This window comes from Protopterus annectens, chromosome 7.part0, assembly GCF_019279795.1.
Source record: "Protopterus annectens isolate FY-2018-M chromosome 7.part0, PAN1.0, whole genome shotgun sequence".
Lineage (NCBI taxonomy): Eukaryota > Metazoa > Chordata > Ceratodontiformes > Protopteridae > Protopterus > Protopterus annectens.
Window position 1 is genome coordinate 1,321,961,128 of NC_056739.1, and position 12,018 is coordinate 1,321,973,145.

Here is a 12,018-nt window from a genome sequence, read left to right on the forward strand (position 1 = left end):
AGGGGAATGATTCAGTGGTGTATGAGTGTGTGTAAAACAGCAAAACTTAGCATTTTCTCTGCCTTTGTGCTTTATATCTTAGTCAACTTCCTCAGTGCACATCAGTCAGTGACTGAATGAAATATACTTTCTTTAAGAATTTGTCTCTCTTGCTACTGCATTGTTTTCTAACACATCTGAAAGCATTTTAATAAGAAGAAACATAACATTATAGACACAGCTTTTTTTATTTCACACCTGATGAGGATGAGGCATAAAATTACTCTGGATCAAAATTCACAAAACTCCGACTTTGTGCTGTCATTCTGGCACTCTCCCCAGGCCTAACTCTATTAAACCTTTTATAGTCTGAAGACAAATAAACTTGATAATGCCCAAAGCAACTCCACTAATTAGCTGCACTTTGCAAGTCAAGAAATATACTATTTAGGCTGGCCCCAGGAAGGGAAGACCAAAAACTCAGAAAATATATATTTTTAAAGACTATGGTATCAGTTATTTTTTCAAGAATTTTTGTTAGATGGTGTAATAAGTGTATGAAACAAACACAAGTGTTACTACAAAAAGTCACTGCTATTTTAGTGTTTTCTCAAAACTTGACATTAGTTCTCGCATGACTTGCAAAGTGCAGCTAATGATGCCACAATATGAAGGCAAGATGATCAATTTCAACAATTGGCTTAAGTATTGGTGTCATTCAAAGGGGATCCAATGCCTGTCAGCCTGGGATGACATGCTCGACAAGCCACGATGCTTCGCTAGGGACGGCTTGCACCTGTCACCCCTGGGCTTTTGGATATTGGCAAAGGCTCTTGCTACCCCCATAGTGCCTTTTTTAGGGAAGGCACAAAAGACAAACCCACCTCCATAGGTATCACAAGGGATAAGAAACTAAGAGTAATGCTACTCAACGCCAGAAGTCTAAACCTCAAGATGCACGCACTCGAAACTCTCCTTAGCATGGAGAACATTGATATCTGTGCAGTAACAGAAACCTGGTTCAAGGCTCCCGAGAGCACCCCAGCACTACCAGGTTATACCTCATACCATGCTTTTCGACCCCAAAACTTGGACCGAACCACAAAAGGAGGGGGAGTATCAATATTCGTCAAAGATACCCACACCTCCAGGTTGGTGGCACAGCACAAAGCATCAGAGACTATCCATGTGCAACTAACGGTGGGTAAAACTGCCTTCCAGTTTATAGCCTGCTACAGACCACCCTCCCAAACCCAGGAACCCCACTCGGCCTTCCTGAAAACACTGGAAAATATGAAGGTCTCTCCAAACACCATTATATTGGGCGACTTCAACTACCCAAACATAGACTGGGAGCATTACTCTAGCTCCAACACCCTAGCCCAAAGGTTCCTAGAATTTATAAACTCAAATGCTATGGAACAACTTGTTACCACTCCCACAAGAGGGGAAAACATACTGGACCTGATCATCAACAACATGGGGACTCTATGCTCCAGACCAGAAGTGTATCCATCACTGGTAAGATCAGACCATAAACTAATCTCACTGGATATTCACATCCCAACTCCACCCCCTGCCTGAAAACCACAGTGAAAAACTTCTCTAAAGCAAATTTCACACTCCTCAAAACCGAGGTGGAATCCTTCAAAGCCCCCGGGCATGTGGAAAATACGGCCCAGACCACAGAATCCTTTATAAACGCATTCTATGAACACCTTCAGGAATGCATGGATCATGCAATCCCAAATAAAACCAAGACCCAATCCTCCAAAGGCAGACGTCCTGTCTGGTGGACCCCAGCCATAAACAAACTATACAATAGAAGGAGGAAGCTACTACATGATAGAGCAAAATCCCAAAATTGGAAGGCATCTCTGATCAGTATTAGCAAAAAACTACGGGCACTCATAAAATCGTCTAAGGCCAGCTTCGAGAGAAAAATTGCACAGGACACTAAGGATAATCACAAGGCTTTCTTTAGTTATGTTAGGAACCTGGGTGGGAATTCCCAGATATGCTCAGAATTAGTCCAAAATGACAAAAAATACACCGAACCCACAGACATTGCCAACATCCTAGCTGACAGGTTCAGCTCAAACTTCTCCCACCCTTCCCCACCAAAAGGGCAAATATCTATCCCAGCAGAGTGCTGCCCCCCTGACATCTCAGATGCTCAGGTAAGAGCTGCCCTCTCCAAAGCAAAAAACACAGCATCAATGGGACCAGACGGTGTCCCGGGATGCGCTCTACAAGAACTCCCAGAAGAGCTAAACCCAAACATAAAACTACTGTTCAATCTCAGCCTTACTACAGGATATGTACCCAAAGAGTGGCGTACAGCAACAGTGGTCCCTCTCCACAAATGTGGTGCCTCAATGGATCCTGGAAACTATCGCCCCATAAGCCTGACTAGCTTGGTCTGCAAAGCTATGGAAAACATCATCATGGACCTCATAAATAAAGATATTGGGGACCTACAGACACTGGATCCTACCCAGTTCGCCTTTGTTAAGGGCAAATCCTGCCTCTTAAACTTGATTGATTTCTTTGAAACAGTCACCAAGGCCATTGACGAGGGGAAGGTGGTCCACACAGCCTACCTGGAACTCGCAAAAGCCTTCGATACAATACCCCACTCGGGCATTATAGATAAGCTCACCAGCTTAAATATAAACCCCTATATCACTAGATGGGTTGCAGACTGGCTCAAGGACAGAACCCACATGGTTAGAATTGCTGGAGCCATGTCAGACTCCAAACCATTTACAAGTGGCATCCCACAAGGCTCAGCCCTGGGGCCTCTCTTGTTCCGTATATATTTCTCGGAGGTACAGGCCAACACAGAAGGACTGTGGCTGACCAAGTTTGCAGATGACTGCAAACTGGGCGCCATAATCGACTCTCCAGCCGACACAAGCATCCTCCAAAAGGGCCTCATAGAAACAGACAATTGGTGCCAGAGCCATGGCCTCAAGCTAAATGCCAAAAAGTGTATAGTCATCCCCTTTGGCAAAAACAAAGTGCCCACAAATTACCACATAGGTGGTAATCCATTAAGTACAGAAGAAGTAATTAGGGACCTGGGGACCCAAGTTGATAGCAATCTCTCATCTGACAACCACGTGGCCAAAGTGGTTAGAAAAACATTTTATATAGCCTACCTAATCATGAAGGGATTCACATCTAGATCAGGGGAGGTCATCGTGCCTCTTTACTCATCCCTCATCAGGCCCATAATTGAGTACAATGCCCCTTTTGGGATGTACCTTACCAGACACCTGCAGCAACTGGAAAGACCCCAAAAGTATCTCACCAAGAGGATCAAAGGGCTCAAACAGATGCCATATGCTGCCCGGTTAAAGAAACTCCAGCTCTACTCAGTGGCATACCGCCTGCTCAGAGGCGATCTGTGCCTGACATATAAAGCCATGTCCAACCTGGAATTAATGGACATGCTGCACCTCAGAAAATCCAAATCCCATCGAGCTACGCGCTCGACAGACTTGAACCTCAGCACTGAAATAAATAGGACATGCTGGAGGGACAGATTCATAACCCAGAGACTCCCTTCACTCTGGAATAAAATCCCAGTCCAGGTTAGGCAGAGTCCCTCACTGACTCTCTTCAAGAGGAATCTTGATGAGTGGATGGGAGATCGTAGGTCTACTCCGGGTATCACTTCTGTGTCACTGTTAGACAGAGGCACAGTATACTTACCTCGAAAAAGGGCATAGCAAATTAATTTAAAATGCGTGGCGAAAGCCAAACACACTCTGGCTAGGCTTATAAATGCCCTAGGGCAGATAGCCTAGTATGAACCTATGAACTACATTCTAAATGAATAGGGCTGTGATACGAAAACAATGAGCAGGGCACTGTAACCTTATCAGCTGCATCCTCACAGTGGGCAGGTAATAATTTTTCAAGAACACAAGATCATGTCAGCATGTCTGTCCCCATTAGGTCATTCAGGGTTAAACAAAATTACAATTTTCTACTGTAGTACTAGCAGGTTTGGACTGTGTAGGACTTCAAGGAAACATATCTTCATACAAGAGGTGTAGTAATTGGTTGTTTTGGACCATTTCTAGCTCTTTTGAAGTTCCCTGTTTAAAATCTGCCTCTGGGCGTTTTTTTCTGGCTATACTATTCAGACAAGCTCCTCGTGGTCCTGCAGAGTGGTCCTAGCTACAGAGAACTCAGAAAAGCAACTACTTTCTTGATTTAAGTATCTTTGCTGTTTTTTTACTTGAAATACCTTCTCTAGCTTACCCTAAACAAGCTTAAACTGTTTTTTAGCTGTTTGCTGCATTATTTAATATCTGCACTTAAAGTTACATTTTAGTCGAAATTGGTCGAAAGTTTGTTTGTTTAATTTAACTGTTGAGGCTGCCCACTAAAGTGTGCTAGCCTGTGTAACTGATTTATTACTGTTTCTGCATTTTCTGTGAGTTTTTTATCTAAAACAAAAAATAATCCGTGTTTTCCCACCTCTCCTCGACTAGTTTAGACCAGTTTACAGGCTTTGCTGTATTCTTGGCTGTGGTGTAGTTCCTGTGTTGTCCATTACCTTACTTGGATAGAAGGAAGTTTCTTTGCTCACCAGTGGGAGTGGGGAGCCTTGAGCAGCCTACCTGTCCCTGTAGGAAGTGACGTCAGCACAAGAGCTGTAGTAATTGGTTGTTTTGGACCATTTCTAGCTCTTTTGAAGTTCCCTGTTTAAAATCCGCCTCTGGGCGTTTTTTTCTGGGTATACTACTCAGACAAGCTCCTCGTGGTCCTGCAGAGTGGTCCTAGCTACAGAGAACTCAGAAAAGCGACTACTTTCTTGATTTAAGTATCTTTGCTGTTTTTTTTACTTGAAATACCTTCTCTAGCTTACCCTAAACAAGCTTAAACTGCTTTTTTAGCTATTTGCTGCATTATTTAATATCTGCACTTAAAGTTACATTTTAGTCGAAATTGGTCGAAAGTTTGTTTGTTTGTTTAATTTAACTGTTGAGGCTGCCCACTAAAGTGTGCTAGCCTGTGTAACTGATTTATTACTGTTTCTGCATTTTCTGTGTGTTTTCTATCTAAAAACAAAAAAATAATCCTTGTTTTCCCACCTCTCCTCGACTAGTTTAGACCAGTTTACAGGCTTTGCTGTATTCTGGGCTGTGGTGTAGTTCCTGTGTTGTCCATTACCTTACTTGGATAGAAGGAAGTTTCTTTGCTCACCAGTGGGAGTGGGGAGCCTTGAGCAGCCTACCTGTCCCTGTAGGAAGTGACTTTAGCATAAGAGCTGTAGTAATTGGTTGTTTTGGACCATTTCTAGCTCTTCTGAAGTTCCCTGTTTAAAATCCGCGTTTGCGCGGCTTTGCGCGATTGTGTGCATAGCGCAGCGCCGGTTAAACTTCTTCTGGCTCCGCCAAGTCTGCTCTTCAGATTTTCCCTTAAGGAAGCTCTACTCTTAGTATAATCAGACTACTCGCTATATTATAAGCCTAGCACTTGTTCTCAAAACTTCTCTACTAAGTAAGCACTCTCATACTAAGTAAGCACTACATCCACCTACCACCCCTGTGAATATCCACTTCCCTTAAAGGCACAGCACTCCATTATACTGTTCTAGCATGTCGAATGGTAGATTACTGGCGTCCTCTCCAGTTCAGCTGGTTAATCTGGGTATCTTGAGACAATGCTACAATTGTCTCATGTACACAGATAACCCTCTCCTCCTCCCAACAAACACAAATACATGTGAGAGATGCAACTATATAGCCAAACTGGAGGCTGAACTCTCTCAACTCAGGGCTGGCATGACCAGACAGGAGGAGATGGTAACCACACACACAACAAACCCAGTCCCACATAGACCTACCACAACTGCAAACCAAACACATAAAAACACAAAAACATACTCGGAGGCTCTAATAAAAAACTTACCAAAACAACAGAGGCTCCCAAAGCAGACATCCAAAAATCCACCACCTCAAAACAAAACACATGCAACACATACTTCAATAAATCAGTGCGTCAATCAATCACAGCCCTTAAGGCCAAACACCATGCCTGATACACTAGTAATAGGTGACTCTATAGTCAGACACACTGATGTCCCGCTTACCAGGCTGAACAAGAAGAGGGTGACTGTGAGCTGCCTATCGGGAGCTAGGATCCGCCACATAACACACGCACTCAGGTCACTCCAAAGCAAGTACAAATATGACTCCGTCATTGTCCATGCTGGTGTGAATGACCTGAGACGTACCTCCCTGGACTACATGAAAAGAGACATAGAGGAGCTCTCTGATTATGTAGCCCAGGCTGGTATGACCCTGACCCTGAGCAGCATCTTGCCCTCACCAAGAATGATGCCACAATACAAAGACAAGATGATCAGCTTTAATAATTGGCTCAAGTACTGGTGTCATTCTAAGGGGATCCAATGTCTGTCTGCTTGGGATGACATGTTGGGCAAGCCACGCTGCTTCGCAAGGGACGGCTTGCACCTGTCACCACTGGGCTTCTGGATATTGGCTAAGGCTCTTGCCACCCCCATAGTGCCTTTTGTAGGCAAGGCTCAAAAGACAAACCCACCTCCTTAGAAAACAAAAATGGAAAAAAAACTAAGGGTAATGCTGCTCAATGCCAGAAGTCTAAATCTCAAGATGCAGGCACTCGATGCACTCCTCAGTATGGAGAACATTGACATCTGTGCAGTAACTGAAACCTGGTTCAAGGCTCCTGAGAGCACCCCAGCGCTACCAGGCTATACCTCATATCATGCTTTTCGGCCCCAAAACCCGGGTCGAACCACAAAGGGAGGGGGAGTGTCCATATTCATCAAGGACACCCACACCTCCAGGTTAGTAGCAACACATGAAGCATCGGAGACCATACAGGTGCAACTAACCATAGGCAAAACTGCTATACAACTGGTAGCATGTTACAGACCACCCTCCCAATCTCAGGAACCCCACTCAGCCTTCCTGAAGACATTGGAGGATATGAATGTATCACAAAATACCATCATACTGGGAGACTTCAACTACCCTAACATAGATTGGGTACATTATTCTAGCCCTAACACCCTAGCCCAAAGGTTCCTGGAATTCATAAATTCAAATGCACTGGAACAACTAGTCACCTCTCCCACTAGGGAGATAATATACTAGACCTGATCATCACAAACATGGGGACAAAATGCTCCACACCGGAGGTATACTCCTCACTAGTGAGATCTGACCACAAACTAATCACCCTGGATATACATATCCCACCTCCACCCCCAGCACAAAAGATCACAGTGAAAAACTTCTCAAAAGCAGACTTCACTCTTCTTAAGACTGAGATGGTATCCTTTAAGCCCACTGGGCCAGTGGATACCACATCCCACAATGCTGAATCCTTCACAAATGCTTTCTATGGACATCTCCAAGAATGCATGGATCATGCAATCCCAAATAAATCCAAAACCCTCCCCACCAAAGGCAAGCGTCCTGTCTGGTGGACCTCAGCCATTAACAAATTGTATAACAAAAGAAGGAAGCTACTGCACGACAGAGCAAAATCCCATAAAGGGAAGACATCTCTGATCAACACTAGCAGAAAACTACGTTCTCTCATAAAAACATCCAAGGCCAACTTTGAGAGAAAAATCGTTAAGGACACTAAAGATAACCACAAAGTCTTCTTCAGCTATGTTAGAAACCTGGGCAGAAACCCTCAGATAAGCTCAGAGTTAGTTCACAACAACAAAAAATACACTGAAACCACAGATATTGCCAACATTCTGGCTGACAGGTTCAGTGCAAATTTCTCCCCTCCCTCACCCCCAAAAGAAGAAATACTTATCCCAGCTGAATGTAATCTCCCTGTCATCTCAGATGTCCAAGTGACAGCAGCCCTCAGCAAAGCTAAAAACACAGCATCAATGGGACCTGACGGTATCCCGGGTTGCGTGCTACGTGAACTCCAAGAGGAGCTAAACCCGCACATAAAAATGCTATTTAACCTTAGCCTTACTACAGGATATGTACCTGAACACTGGCGTACAGCAACAGTGGTCCCACTCCACAAAGGGGGTACCTCTACAGACCCTGGAAACTACCGCCCCATAAGCTTAACCAGCCTGGTCTGCAAAGCTATGGAAAGAATCATTATGGAACTCATAAACAGAGACATTGGGGACCTACAGACACTTGATCCCACCCAGTTCGGCTTTGTAAAGGGCAGATCCTGCCTTTTGAACCTGGTTGGCTTTTTCGAAACAGTCACTAGAGCCATTGATGAGGGCAAAGCAGTCCATACAGCCTACCTGGACTTGGCTAAGACCTTCGACACAATACCCCACTCAGGCATCATAGATAAGCTCAATAGCTTAAATGTAAACCCTTATGTCACTAGATGGGTTGCAAACTGGCTAAAGGACAGAACCCATAAAGTTAAAATCGCTGGAGCAATGTCAGACTCAAAGCCAGTCACAAGTGGTGTCCCACAGGGATCTGTCCTGGGACCCCTCTTGTTCGGCATTTATTTCTCAGATGTTAAAGCAAACATGGGAGGATTGTGGCTGACAAAGTTCGCAGATGACTGCAAACTAGGCGCCATAGTCGATACACCAGCGGACACATACATCCTACAAAAAGGCCTCACAGAAACGGACAACTGGTGCCGTAGTCATGGCCTTAAACTAAATGCCAAAAAATGTATAGTCATCCCCTTTGGGAAAAACAAAGTACCCACACATTATCACATAGACAGCAACCCACTGAGTACGGAAAAAGTAATCACAGACCTAGGGACCGAAGTCGACAGCGACCTCTCATTTGACACCCACGTTGCCAAAGTGGTTAGAAAGCATTCTACCTTGCACACCTTATCATGAAGGGATTCACATCCAGATCCAAGGATGTCATTGTACCCCTATACTCCTCCCTCATCAGACCCATGATTGAGTACAATGCCCCATTTGGTATGTACCTCACCCGGCATTTGCAACAGCTGGAGAGACCACAAAAGTACCTCACCAAGAGGATCAAGGGTCTCCAACATATTTCTTATTCTGCCAGACTAAAGAAACTCCAGCTCTATTCAGTAGCATACCGCCTGCTCAGAGGTGATCTGTGCCTGACGTACAAGGCCATGTCCAATCAGGAACTGATGGACATGCTCCACCTCAAAAAATCCAAATACATCAGAACCACGAGAGCTAAAGACTTAAACCTCAGCACAAGTATGAATAGGACATGCTGGAGGGATAGATTCATAACCCAGAGGCTTCCCATGCTCTGGAACAGAATCCCAGTTCATCTGTGTCACTACTAGACAGGGGCACAGTAAACTAATTCTATTATATAAGGGGACCTTCACTGTGTCACTACTAGACAGAGGCACAGTATTCTAAATCTATTCTGTACATTTTTGTACCATTTCTTGGGGTGGCGAAAGCCACATCACTATGGCTAGGCTTACAAATGCCCCAGGGCAGATAGCCTACTTTTGGTCACACAGTGTAGAATTAGAATAGTCTTCTTTACTTCAAAAAATAATATTAATTCACATTCTCTTATTACGTCAGTGTCGAAGATTAAGAGTACTAATATTTTAAAAGTGTTCCCGATTATTTCTGCATTTATCCCTGATTCAGTGCGTCCATATTTTATATCTCGGACTATATTGGTCCTTCCAGTGATCAGCGAGTAGACGGAAAACAAGTTGGACACCGTTGCCATAGACGTCACATGGGGGCGTGGTTTTCCCTCAAAACAACTCTGTAACTTAGTCTGGGTAGTCACCGAGTCTCACAATGAGTGGTAAGTGGTTCCATTTAATTAATTAGTTTAAAAATGTTTGAAAAATGTACTTCTGAGTTCACCAAACCAGTGTAACTGCTTTCTCTCATAAAAGAGCATAATTAAGTCACGCCCATTTGTAGGGCTAACCTACACCAGACAAAATAATCGCTTAATGAACGTGCATTTCAGATAGGTCAAACAGTCGATGCGAGGAAAATAAATCATTGGGCTGGAGATTTCTGCAGCTGAGTATGTCTTATGTTCGCAGTGGTCTTACCATCGTCACCCCTACCCCAGAAAAGTCACAGCCACCTGATAAGATGTATTCTTCAGAAGCACAACTCTGTCTGTTTTCCCATAGCAGCAACTTATCTTCCATGATTACTAGCACTAACATTTGGTTTACACACTAAGACAATTAGGACGCCCTCTCCCAGTACAAGTAGAACAGTAACTAAGAGTTTGCTTGGTTCCTTTGTTGACCGAGTCTATGAACTTCACTATACTTACTGGTGTTCTTGTACAAATTCTTAAGGCGTGGTACTAATTCCACCATTCTGTTAAGGTAATAACCTAATTTCATCATATTAAAATACGCTTGTAAAGGAACAAAAACCTCATAACACACAAAGCAACTGGGGTGCGCGAAGACGCACAGACGTTTTTGCGTGTACACGTGACTAGCGTGCACGGCTGGCGGCGCTGCTGCAAATTGTGTCAATTTTGTTTTGTTTTTTTTTGTACCTGTGGGAGGAATCATTCGGGTAGTGAGGTTCTTTTATGCAGGTAACGTTTACTCCGCTGTGTTCTGTATTATTATTTTTTACATCATCAGGTTAAACTGATAAAACTAATAGGTAGGGACACTGGTTTTGATATGTAGTCTGATTGCAATGACCATCCAAGCTGTGTGACTTGAGATACATCGTGTAGTTAATTAGCACTTAATAGGTTTGCTAATGATGTATGTTTTTAATTTCACCAACATATAACAATATAGTTTACGGTATGTATAGTTTACCTTGTATTAAACGTATTAGATCAACACGTTAGTGTGGTTGTAATCCTAACATTCTCAACGACAACAAGCTGAAGCAGTGTCAAAGCTTCGTTGTTATCCACTTGTTAATATTAGACTAGTCATTTACAAATTAAGCTGGGGGGTATGCCCGTCTCCTTTGTATTTGTAGAATTTCTTTAAAGCGTGTATTCTAGTGTTAATAGACATACATTAGCTAAGGGTATTTCAGCTGGAAATAAAGTTACAGCAAATTGGTTTGCCATTTCTAAAAAAATGTTTAGTGATCAATGTACACATACTCATCTAAGACAGGCATCAGTAAAAGTTCATTGTACACATTTTTGGCATCATAACGTTCTGAATTAACATTGAGAATTTTTGATTATTCTTTTTAAAGCAAGGATTGTAAGTGTGCAGTACCAGTGGTACATACAGTGCATGTAGCGGACTGGGACCAAGTTATGGAGATATGTTTGTCATATATGCACATGTATGTATGAGTATATACTTGCGTGTTCACAAACGCACATGTATGTACATTATGTACATATATATATATATATATATATATATGCACACACGTGTGTATGTATACATATATATTATATACACACGTATATATGTGTGTTTATATATATATATATATATATTTTATATAAATGTTTGTGTGCATGTATATGTGTATATATATATATTGTACGTGTGTGTGTGTGTGTGTATATATATATATATACACACACACGCACATAAATTTATTATGTCTATATGCATACATGTATTTACATGTATATACACGTGTGTATATTTTTGATGAAGTTCAACTTTTAACATGAAGAATGAAAGGGCTCAAATTTTTAAGCTTTGTATTTTTTGAAAGTGATGATTAAAGTTTTCTACTTTAAGTTCTGGCTGTGGTTTACATTCCTCCAATTCCGAAAAAAGTTTCTGTGTTAATATATAATGTGTGTGTACATATATGTGCACATTCATGCACATATATGCATGATTTTGTGTGTGTGTATAGGTGTGAACTGCGGTGGTGGTGCTGCCGTAGCGTTGTCGCCTCATAGCAAGATGTCCCGTTCGATTCTCAGCTAGAGCGTCTTCTGTGTGGAGGCATATGTGAATGGGGCGTGCCTTCGTTGAAGGTTGTGCATCAGGGCTGGTAACCCGGTACATAAAAATACACTACCAATCATTAGCGGACTGGAATTCCGCTGTGGCGACCTCTAA

General features: G+C 42.7%; 1 protein-coding gene across 4 annotated transcripts in view; it reads left to right on the top strand.

Moving 5' to 3' along the window:
• The first annotated feature begins 9,718 nt into the window (after positions 1–9,718).
• Positions 9,719–12,018, top strand: part of ARNT2 (aryl hydrocarbon receptor nuclear translocator 2) — a 2,296,360-nt gene continuing 2,294,060 nt past the window's right edge. For 3 of the 4 annotated variants that reach the window (XM_044077930.1, XM_044077931.1, XM_044077933.1), the window contains exon 1: positions 9,719–9,782. In XM_044077930.1, coding sequence (XP_043933865.1) covers positions 9,776–9,782 — 7 coding nt within the window. In that variant the 5' untranslated portion in view covers positions 9,719–9,775. Of the gene's footprint in view, positions 9,783–10,405; positions 10,551–12,018 lie in introns of those variants that run through there. The other variant, XM_044077932.1, reaches the window with a different exon arrangement.